At 41.6% G+C, this 12,288-nt stretch overlaps 1 protein-coding gene across 4 annotated transcripts in view; it reads right to left on the reverse strand.

Annotated features, from left to right (window-relative positions):
• Positions 1 to 1,035: 1,035 nt before the first annotated feature.
• LOC100448033 (olfactory receptor 7D4) overlaps positions 1,036 to 12,288 on the reverse strand; it is a 54,456-nt gene continuing 43,203 nt past the window's right edge. For 3 of the 4 annotated variants that reach the window (XM_063719905.1, XM_063719907.1, XM_063719906.1), the window contains one exon: positions 1,036 to 2,310. In XM_063719905.1, coding sequence (XP_063575975.1) covers positions 1,356 to 2,294 — 939 coding nt within the window. In that variant the 5' untranslated portion in view covers positions 2,295 to 2,310 and the 3' untranslated portion in view covers positions 1,036 to 1,355. The remainder of the gene's footprint in view (positions 2,311 to 12,288) is intronic. The other variant, XM_002828608.4, reaches the window with a different exon arrangement.

A 12,288-nucleotide genomic window follows, 5' to 3' on the forward strand; every position in this document is an offset into this window, starting at 1 on the left:
ACATCACCTGTAGTGAGACACCTAAGGGGTTTGTGCTCCCAGACTCCACGGCTCTGATTTCTGTGGGCTTATAGGGCTTGTATTTCAAAGGGATAACATGTCAGAGTCATTCTGGGCAGTATATGACTATGAACCATTTGACCCAACCAGCTTTCAAATGTAGAGTCATAATTTGAGGTTGAAAATCACATCATCATTCTTTGCTTTTGTGTTTGTTTTTGTTTTGAGACAGGGTCTTGCTCTGTCACACAGGCAGGGTTGCAGTGCCACGATCACAGCTCACTACAGCCTCAAACTCCTAGGCTCAAGTGATTCTCCTGCCTCAGCCCTCCAAGTAGCTGGGAAGACAGGTGTGAGCCACTGTGCCCCGATAATTTTATATCACTGTTTTTATGGAAAGTAGGATGGCAAAGTTAGAAGTGTGGGCAAAGTGTCAGATTGTTAGGATATACTCTACCTCCACCTCAGTCTCCTCCTTTGAGAAATGCAGTGAATGAGACAAAATTTCTCACGAAATGTTTTCAGAATTGAATAACATCATACATGTAAAGCAACAAGCACTGTCCTGATATTGTAAACATTTTATACGACTACTCTATGATTTTCATTTTATTTCCTATCCAGAGGACAAGAAAAAACTATGCTAAGATGAGGAACGTCAACATTCAAAAGGATAATTTTTGAGGAAACCAGGTCAGCACTTGATATTGGGAATGCTATACACATCAAATTAGAAGTCTCACAAAGGGTGGTAAGAAAACTGATCAAAGATAGAACTTTATGGGAAGCATCTAGGGAAGAAAAGTCAAAAAGTGCTTACAGAGGGAGTTTTTAGGCGAAACTAACACAAAAACGAAAGCAAAATCATAGTTGTTTTTGATTTAAAAAAAAAAAGAGAAGAAAGAAACACATCGGCCAGGCATGGTGGCTCACGCCTGTAATTCTAGCACTTTGGGAGGCTGAGGTGGGCAGATCATAAGGTCAGGAGTTCAAGAATAACCTGAACAATATGGTGAAACCCCGTCTCTACTAAGAATACAAAAATTAGCTCGGTGTGGTGGCACACACCTGTAATCTCAGCTACTCGAGAGGCTGAGGCAGGAGAATCACTTCAACCTGGGAGGTGGAGGTTGCAGTGAGCTGAGATTGCACCACTGCACTCTAGCCTGGGCGACAGAGCGAGACTCTGTCTCAAAAACAATAACAACAACAACAACAACAAACAAAGCAATAACAACCAAAAAAACCCACATCAAGCACATCTTTTAAAAGAGAAAAAGAGCCGGATATTTAAACCCACAATATTTGCCTTAGGGGTACGCAGTGTGTCCTCTTAGTTCTGAGGCCCTGATTTGTCATGGACAAGAGTCTGCCCTGCTGAGGAGTCTTTCCAGGGCCCCCTTCACGTCCTTGTTCCTCAGGCTGTAGATGAAGGGGTTCAGCATGGGGGTGACCATGGCATATATCACTGAGGCCGTGGAGCTGCTCTGGGAAGAACGGGTCACAGCAGAACTGAGATAGACCCCTAGTCCTGTTCCATTGAACAAGGAGACCACACAGAGGTGAGATCCACAGGTGGAAAAGGCTTTGTACTTGCCCTCGGTGGAGGACATTCTCATTAAGGAGGAGACGATCCGAGAGTAGGAGAAGAGGATCCCAGCTACAGGAAACACACCCAGCAGTGCCGTGGCCACATACAAGACAATGTTATTGAGGAGGGTGTTAGAGCGGGCCACCTTGAGGACCCGAGCCGGTACACAGAAGAAATGCGGAATCTCAGTGCCTGTGGAGAAGGTCAACCTCTTCATCAGTAGAATATGAACCAGGGAGAACCAGAAAATGACGAACCAAGATGCCAGAACCAGGAGGCCACAGAGGCAGGGGTTCATGATGACCGTGTACTGAAGGGGGTGGCAGATGGCCACAAACCGGTCATAAGCCATCACAGCCAGTAGGAAAGTATCCATTCCAGCAAACATCATTAAAAAATACACCTGAGTGAGGCACCCCATGTAGGAGATGTCTTTGCTCCGTGCCTGGATGTTCACTAGCATCTTGGGGACTGTGGTGGAGATGAAACAGATGTCGACAAAGGACAGGTTGGAGAGGAAGAAGTACATGGCGGTGTGGAGGTGGGAGTCAGAGCTGACGGCCAGAATGATGAGCAGGTTCCCCAGCACCGTGACCAGGTACATGGACAGGAACAGCCCAAAGAGGACAGGCTGCAGTTCAGGATCATCTGAGAGTCCCAGGAGGAGAAATTTTGATAATTCTGTAAGGTTGTCTGCTTCCATGTAGCTGTTGTGTCTGCTGGGGAAGGAGGAAAAAGCAACGTTTAATGAACAGCAAGTGGCAGCTCAGCTTATCATCACTTTACAATATCACCTTTTGATGGACATTTGTCACCCTTCCTGGAGTCCTTCCGAAGACAATGAATCTCTCAGGAAGTGGTATCTATTTTTATTCTATTTCTGTAGAGTTATCCAGCCATTCTTTAATTTTTAGAAACCTCTCTCTTTGGCCGGGCACGGTGGCTCACGCCTGTAATCCCAACACTTTGGGAGGATAAGGGTGGGCAGATCACCAGGTCAAGAGATCGAGACCATCCTGGCCAATATGGTGAAACCCTGTCTCTACTAAAAATACAAAAATCAGCTGGGCATTGTGGCGTGCGCCTGTAATCCCAGCTACTAAGGAGGCTGAGGCAGGAGAATCACTTGAACCCGGGAGGCGGAGATTGCAGTGAGCCAAGATCGTGGCACTGCACTCCAGCCTGGTGACAAAGTGAGACTCCATCTCAAAAAAAAAAAAAACTCTTTTTTTCATTTACTCACCAGTTTTAATTTCCCCATTTATATCTATGAACTTAAACCAATTTCTTCTTTGGGGTGAATCTTCCAAAATAATTAAAGGTATGTCATGTCTTTTCCTTGATAATCCCCATGCATCCTTCATTCTAATAGATGTACAATAGTTATTAAGTTGTGGATTTTCAACCCAAACAGCCTTTATTCTGTGACCCAGTGCTTGGAAGTGATGTGACAGTTAATTCTCAGTGCTTTCTTCCTTCCTTAAAATTAAATTATTGATATTACTTTCTTATTGAGGTTTAAAAATGCCATATGCACAGTAGGAATATCAACAAATGATAGCTATCATTACTGCTACTACTACTATTAATCTTATTAATCTTTTCCTTTTATGATAATTACTTAGATATATAACTCTTCCAAGGTACAGCATAGAGCTGTGATTTGGAAAATATTTTCTGAAATCAGACTTTTTAGAATAAAATTTTGATCCATGCATTAGTCTGTTTTCACTCTGCTGATAAAGACATACCTGAGACTGGGCAATTTACAACAGAAAGATGTTTAATGGACTTACAGTTCCACGTGGCTGGGGAAGCCTCATAATCATGGTGGAAGGCAAGGAGGAGCAAGTCATATCTTACATGGATGGTGGCAGGTAAAGAGAGAGAGCTTGCGCAAGGAAACTGCCCCTTATAGAACCATAAGATCTCATGAGACTTACTCACTATCACAGGAACAGCATGGGAAAGACCTGTCTCCATGATTCATTTTCCTCCCACTGGGTCCCTCCCATTACACAAGGGCATTCAAGATGAGATCTGCCACCCCCTGTACCCCAAAGTCATCATAAACTCCTGCCTCTGTGGCCTCCTGGTTCTGGCATCTTGATTTATCATTTTCTGGGTCTCCCTGATTCACGTTCTTCTGATGAAGAGGTTGGCCTTCTCTATAGGCACTGAAATTCCACATTTCTTCTGTGACCTGGCTCTGGTTCACTGTGTAGGGACACAGCCAAACTGTATGAATCCACCAACTTACTACTGTATACCATTGAGAAAGTTATTTGAACTGTCTTAGCTGCAGCTACCTCACCTCCATAGTACGAGTAGTAAATATTCCCTATGTGGGAATACTGAAGAGTGAAATTAAATGAGCTTATCCATGTCATTTGTCTACTATGACTTCTGTGTCATACAATGGATATTTCATACATATGAACTTTTGTTCTTTTGCTTTTTTTTTGAAACAGAGTCTCACTCTGTTGACCAGGCTGGAGTGCAGTGGTGCAATGTTGGCTCACTGCAACCTCTGCCTCCTGGGTTCAAGTGATTCTTGTGCCTCAGCCTCCCAAGTAGCTGGGCCCACAGGCATGCACCACCATGCCCAACTAATTTTTCTATTTTTAGTAGAGATGGGGTTTCACCATGTTGGCCAGGTTGGTTTCGAACTCGTGGGCTCAAGTGATCCACCCACCTTGGCGTCCCAATGTGCTGAGATTACAGGCGTGAGCCACTGTGCCCGGCCTGAACTTTTGTTTTTAACATTACAATAAATCTGTCTTTCATGGCTATCATTTATCAGTATCCCCCTTACATGGGGCAGCCATCAAGGATGGAATTCTGATCACTATGAATACAAGTCTGTTACGTCTTGTGACCACCACACAGGACTCTCAACTCATGAAGATCCCTATGCTTCCCTGCTTCAAAGAATGTCTGCCCAGTGAATTCCTTCAAGAAGAAACAAAAGCCTGTGGACTACATACACAAGACGAGAAAAGAAAGGGACACAGCCATTAGAATCAAAGACAAGGCCCGCGAGAATGTGTGCTTGTGTACACATGCAGTTGAGTGGGAATGTTGGATTAATATCAGGGCAATGAATTGCCAAGAAATCTGACTGATAAGTTTGATATAAAAATTTAAAAATTTCTATAAATCAAATCATCCTAAAAAACTAAAGGGCAACATTGAGGTTTGAAAAAAAAGTTTGCATTTTTCATGATGGAAAAAAGGTTACTATTTATGCCTAGAGAATGTTGATTAATTAAAGATGGAAAAATAATCACTGAAGACCAACTTTAGTCCTGGAAAGTGGATAGAAGAGGCTTCTCTGAGATAGGAAAATTTGGGCTGAGAGAGGAAGAATGGATCATTGGTTTGTTTGTTCGTTTGTTTGTTTGTTTTGAGACGGAGTCTCCATCTGTTGCCCAGGCTGGAGTATAGTGGTGCTATCTCTGTTCACTGCAACCTCTGCCTCCCAGGTTCAAGCGATTCTTCTGTGTCAGTCTCCTGAGTAGCTGGGATTACAGGTGTGTGCCACCACGCTCAGCTAATTTTTGTATTTTTAGTAGAGACAGGGTTTCACCTTGTTGGCCAGGCTGGTCTCGAACTACTGACCTCAAGTGATCTGCCCACCTCGGCCTCCCAAAATGCTGGGATTACAAACATGAGCTACTGGACTTGGCCGGATCATTGTTAATTAGGAGAAGTAAGGAAAGGAAAGGTTAAATCTTCTAGGCTGACAGAAGATAATTTGAGATTATCCCGTGGGTCATTGAGCTTGTAAAGGAAGGGATTTGAGAGGCCAGTGAGAGGGGGAGCAGGGAATGAAAGTGGGATACGTATTTGATGACTAGAAATAGAACATCCTATATTCTTCCTCCTTGTCCCTTTCACATTGTCAACTTATATTTAGTTTTAGACAGTGGTTGCGATTGTTTTGTCTCATCATTTGTTTAACAAGGATTTACATGGTGCCCAACACATTACTGATTCTGAGCAAGTACAAATTGAAATGTTCTATAAAGACTGAGGCCAAAGCATCAACTATAACACAAAATAGAAATCTTCAAGTTTAAGACATGTTTGAATACAGACATAAATTTAATAGTACAGTAAATAACATACATTCATATCTCTTTTAAAATAATGATAAATGAAGTAGTAATACCAGCTCTAACAACGTAAGCAGGTTTAATGTGAGAATGTCTGCATCATTCATCACAAAAACAGGTCAGTAAAGAGAAATCATAAACAAAATCACAATAGAAAAAATGCATTTGAAAAAGGTTATCAACCAGGGCAGATCCTCTCAATAAAGGAAGAAACCAAGGACAATTGCTTAACCCGATAAACAATGGTTGTTTTAATATCACAGGCAACAAGATATGCTATGTTAAAACAGTAATGGGTTTAAATTCCTGGACACACCAAAGGTCATCTACTACAATTTCAATCTTTTGATATTTTGGTGAACATGCAAAGGGATTTTTTTTTTTTTTTTTAGGACATGGTCTGACTTTGTCCCCTGGGCTGGAGTGCGGGATGCAGTCTCAGCTCACTGCAACCTCTGCCTCCTGGGTTCAAGCAATTATCCCATCTCAGTTTCCTCAGTAACTGGGATTGCAGGTGTAAGCTAAGGTGTGAGGCTTTTTTTTTTTGTTATTGTTTAGTAGAGACAGGGTTTTGCCATGTTAGCCAGGCTAGTCTCAAAGTCCTGGCCTCAAGTGATCCCCCCGCCTCGGCCTCCCAAAGTGCTGGGATTATAGACGTGCGCCACTACGTTCAGCCAAGGGATTTTTAATATGAGAAAAAAAATTGGACTGCATGTTGAACGTCAGAAATAATTGTATTATTTGTATATGATATCATGGATACTAAGTTGAAATAGCAACAACATAACAGCTAGTAAGTGCTGTAAATAAGTCACCATCTCCATCACATCAACCCTACCCCCAATCCCCAGACCACTCTGGGTCTGGTAACCAATAATCTGCCAGGAAAAATATAGAATATAATAGAAAAATCCAATCACATTAGGAACACATAGACAATACCTTGAGCATAGTAGATCTTCCGTGAGTAGTTAATGAATAAGTAACTGGATGTACGAAATTCAACAGGAGACTAAAGTTTATAGGAAAGAGTGCAGGAGAGTTAGAGACTGTTTGGAAAATAACTTATTAAAGACGGGCCCTGGATTCCAAGGGGTGAGAACAGAAGGTGGGAGACACTGGTTTCTGTGAAAACTAAAGTACCATCAAAGTACAGGGACTTCACCTTCATAGACTCAATAAGCATGGGAGTTTCCAGGCTCATTACTGTGAAGGCTAGTACTCATTCTCTCTGCTCTTTTCCTTCTTACCCCACCAGCCCTCACTGGGTCACACTAACTCTGATGGTTATCACTGAAGTTTTCTCTTCTACACTATCTGTTCCTAGGAAGCCATACTGGGTTCTTCCAAAGGCTGGGAGCAGAGAATTACAGGTGAGGATGTTTAAACAGGGGCATGTTTAAAGTTTCCAGTGTCTCAAGAGTTGAATTCTCAGAGCATCTTATTAAATAAATTGTTCTATTTTCTTTCCACTCTCCAAAGAGTTCAGCTCCCTTTGAGTAGTAAGAAGATGACAGAATGGAAAATTTTCAGTTAATTTTGTGTTGAAATAGGCATTGGTAGGGCATGATGGATTTATTTCCCCCAAGAAGAAAGTCTTTCTTTGGTTTAATTTGAAAGTCACAAGTTTTCCCCTAAGGAAAGGTTAATTTCTGCAAGGAACTAAACTCAGGAATCATCTCCATGTGATGTGACTCCCTTTAAGAGTCTTTGGAGATTTTATGGATCCCTCGGTGTTGAAAATTTATGGGAACAAAAATGTCTTTTCTTTTTAAATATTTTTTCTCAAATTATTTATATATATTTTTAAATTGTAGAATTATATGTATGTATCATGTGCAACTTGATATTTGGAAATATATATACATTGTGGACATTCAATGTATCTAATTAACATATGCATTATCTCACAGAGTTGTTATCCTGGTGAGAACACTTAATATCCACTCTCTTAGCATTTTCAAAGAATACCATATATCATCATTAACTAAAGTCATCCTGCTGTACAATAGATCTCTTGAACTTACTTCTCTTACATAACTGTAATTTTGTATTTTTTAACTAACATCTCCACGACACCAACACTACTCCTCATCCCCAAAGCACTCTGGGTCTGGTAACCAATATTCTACTTCTTTGGAATCTATATTCTATTTCTTTGAGATCACCTTCGTTAGATTCCACATATGAGTGAGATCATGTGATATTTGTCTTTCTGTGCCTTGCTTATTTCACTTAACACAATGTTCTCTGAGTTCATCCATGTTGCAAATGACAGGATTTCCTTGTGTTTTATGGATGAATCATATTCCATTGTGTATATATACCACATTTTCTTTATCCATTCATTTATTTACAGGCAACTAGGTTGATTCTGTGTCTTGGCTGCTGTGAATAATGCTCCAGTAAACATGGGAGTGCAGATATCCCTTCCACACACTGACTTCGTTTCTTATTTATATATACCCAGTAGTGGACTGCTGGATCATATGGTAGTTCTATTTTTAAGTTTTTGAGGAACCTCCATACTCTTTTCCATAATGGCTGTACTAATTTACATTCCCACTAACAGTGTAGAAGGGTTTCCATTTCTTCATATCCTGGCCAGCACTTACTATCGTCTTTTTAGTAATAGCCATTTGAGATGAAGTGAGGTGATATCTCATTGTGGTTTTGATTTGCATTTCCCTGATGATTAGTGATGTTAAGCCTTTTAAAAATGTATGTTGGGTCGGGCGCAGTGGCTCATGTCTGTAATCCCAGCACTTCGGAAGGCCTAGACGGGCGGATCACAGAGTCAGGCGATCGAGACCATCCTGGCTAACGGTGAAACCCCGTCTCTACTAAAAATACCAAAAATTAGCCGGGCGTGGTGGCGGGCGCCTGTAGTCCCAGCTACTCGGGAGGCTGAGGCAGGAGAATGGCGTGAACCCGGGAGGTGGAGCTTGCAGTGAACCAAGATCGCGCCACTGCACTCCAGCCTGGGTGACAGACCGAGACTCATCTCAAAAAAAAAAAAAAAAAAAAAAAATGTATGTTGTCCCTTTGTGTGTCTTCTTTTGACAAATGTCTTTCAGGTTTTTTGCCCTTGTTTTTTTTTTTTTTTTTTTTTTTTTTTGAGACATTGTCTCGCTCTGTCGCCCAGGTTGGAGTGCAGTGGCTCGATCTCGGTTCACTGCAAGCTCCGTCTCCCGGGTTCACGCCATTCTCCTGCCTCAGCCTCCCGAGTAGCTGGGACTACAGGCCTCCGCCACCACGCCCGGCTAATTTTTTGTATTTTTAGTAGAGACGGGGTTTCACCGTGTTAGCCAGGATAGTCTCGATCCCCTGACCCCGTAATCTGCTCGCCTCCGCCTCTCTTAAGTGCTGGGGTTAGAGGCGTGAGCCACCGCGCCAGGCTGTCTTTTGCCCATTTTAAAATTGGGTCGTTTTCTTCCTGTTGAGTTGTTTGAGCTTCTTACTTATTTTGGATATTAGCCCCATATCAGATGTCTAGTTTGCAAATATTTTCTTGCATTCTGCAGTTTGTCTCTTCACTCTCTTGTTTCCTTTGCTGTGTGGAGATTTTTAGTTTAATGTAATTCCATTTGTCTATTGCTTTTGTTGTCTGTGATTCAGAGGTCATATCCAAAAAATCACTGCTCAGACCAATGTCATGAGGTTTTCCTCTTTTGTTATTTTCTAGCTTTTCTATTTTAGGTTTTACATTTAAGACTTTAATCCATTTTGAATGGATTTTTGTATATAGTGTGAAGTAAGTAACTAATTTCATTCTTCTCTGCGTGGATATCCAGTTTTCCCAACACCATTTATTAAAGAGACTGTCCTTTCCCCCTTGTGAGTCTTTGGCACCTTTGTTGAAAATCAGTTGGCTATAAATACATGGATTTATTTCTGTGGTTCATATTTTGTTCAGTTGGTCTATGTATCTATTTTTATGCCAGCACCATGCTGTTTTGGATATTACAGCTTTGTCAAATAGTTTTAAGTCAGGTAGTGTGATGCCTCCAGCTTTGTTATTTTGGCTCACATTGCTTTAGCTATTTGGTGTCTTTAGTGATTCCACACAAATTGTAGAATTTTTCTTCTATTTCTGTGAAAAATGTTTTTACAATATTGACAGGGTTTGCATTGAATCTGTAGATTGCTTTGGATAGTATGGACATTTTAATAGTAGCAATTCTTCCAGTTCATGAACATGGAATATCTTTCCATTTATTTGTATCTTCTTTAATTTCTTTGAACAATGTTTTATAGTTCTGGGTGTAAAAATTTTTCACCTCCTCAGTTAAATTTATTCCTAAGCATTCTATATTTTGGGGTACCAATTATAAATAGGATTATTTTGTTGATTTCTTTTTTGAGTAGTTTGCTGTTAGTATACAGAACACTATTGATTTTTATGTGTTGATTATGTATCCTCCAACTTTACTGAGTCTTTTTTGTTAGTTCTAACAGTTTTTGGCTGTCTTCAGAGTTTTCTATATATAAGGTCATGTCATCTGCAAACAGGGATAACTTAACTTCTTACTTTCCAGTTTGGATGTCTTTTATTTTTTTCTTTTACCTAATTGATTTAGCTAGAACTTCCAGTACTATATTGAGTAGAAGTGGTGAGAACAGGCATTCTTGTCTTGTTCTGGATCCTAGATAAAAAGTTTTCAATTGTTCCCCATTGAGTGTGATGTTAGCTGTGGGTTTCTCGTGTGTGGTTTTTACTATGTTGAGGTATATTCCTTCTATATCTAATTCATCAAGAGTCTTTATCATTAAAGGATGTTAATTTTTGTCAAATGCTTTTTTCTGCATCTATAGAAATGGTCATATGGCTTTTGTTCTCCATTCTGTGAGTTTGATGTTTCTTGTTGTTTAATTTGCATAATTTGCATCATCCTTGTGAGGATAAACTGCTGGTCTTTTCAAGATAGAAGGAGCCCCATGTGGTCAACCTGCTCCCCTGGCTGGCTGGTCTCCTCAAGAAAGAAGGCCCTCTGGGTGTTCTGCTATTGTCTCTTGCTGACCATTTGGACATTCCGAAGCAGCACCAGCTCGATGGATCTTTGCAAATGGGAGGCTCGGCCATTGTGGCCACTTACCATCAGGCCATCATACCATCAGGTGGCCAATGATAAAGGCTGGAAAATGTTACGTGGCAAAATGAATGCCTATCTGCCTCCTATGTGACATACAACACAAATATTTTCATATATCATATCCAGTCCTCTATGTCCATCTACATACCTGTCTACACTGTTTCATCATTTCCTTCCAAAGCCCATGACCACGTGGTCCCACCACCTCAAATGACTTTTTCTTCCAGACAACATGGATGACCAGATGTGCCGCTTGCAGTTTCACCCTTTGCAGAGATTTTTTTGTACACACTCCTTTTGCAGGGTGTCCCTTAACTTGACTATAATGAAGCCATGGCTCATTTTTTATTGTACTCACATACCAAGCCAATCTATCTGTAAAGCAAACTCGCATTTTTCTCTTCTTTTTTTTTTTTTTTAAATAGTACAGGACATCTCCTGCTCCCCAATGGACCCTAGGTACAAGCTAAAGGCGTGGTGTTGGTGCGATAATGGTGAATGCCATTGGGATCTGAGCTGCCTGCTGGAGTCTTGGCTTTTTTTTTTTTTTTTTGAGATTGAGTCTCACTCTGTGGCATAGACTGGAGTGCAGTGGCACAATCTCCGCTCACTGCAACCTCCGCCTCCTGGGTTCAAGCAATTATCGTGCCTCCGCCTCCCGATTAGCTGGGATAACAGGTGTGTGCCACCACACCCAGCTAATTTTTTGTATTTTTAATAGAGACGGGGTTTCACCATGTTAGCCAGGATGGTCTCGATCTCCTGACCTCGCGATCCACCTGCCTCGGCCTCCCAAAGTGCTGGGATTACAGGTGTGAGTCACTGCACCCAGCCGGGGTCTCGGCTTTCTACACGTGCAGCTTTCTCATGCCTCTGGTCCTGTTTGGGTTCAATCTCAGATGTGCCATTTCCACCACGGATTGGGGCTGGGCCTGTCTAATGTTACGACTTAGTAGGGCCCACAGAATCAGGCTTATTATAGTGGGAAATTTCATATATGTGGTCATTGGTACCCTGTCGTCAAGCATCCCATATCTACAGGACTTGGTAACAAGCCAGGAACTATTTCTCAAAGACATATAAATATTTCCAGTGGATGGCATAGCCTCATTCTAGAATCTTCAAAACCTGATTGTGATTTTCCCACTAAGAGATTCCATATGGCCAGGCATGGTGGCTCACACCTGTAATCCCAGCACTTTGGGAGGCGGAGGCAGGTGGATCACTTGAGCCCAGGAGTTCAAGACCAGCCTGGCCAACATGGTGAAACCCCGTCTCTACTAAAAAATACAAAAAATTAACTGAGCATGGTGGTGCAAGCCTGTAATCCCAGCTACTTGGGAGGCTGAGGCAACAGAATCACTTGAACTGGGGAGGTGGAGGTTGCAGTGAGCTGGAATCGTGCCACCATGCTTCAGCCTAGGCAACGGAGTGAGACTTGGTCTCAAAAAAAAAAAAGAGAGATTCCATAGATGCATTCTGAATT

This window comes from Pongo abelii, chromosome 20 (assembly GCF_028885655.2).
Source record: "Pongo abelii isolate AG06213 chromosome 20, NHGRI_mPonAbe1-v2.0_pri, whole genome shotgun sequence".
In the NCBI taxonomy this organism is placed as follows: domain Eukaryota; kingdom Metazoa; phylum Chordata; class Mammalia; order Primates; family Hominidae; genus Pongo; species Pongo abelii.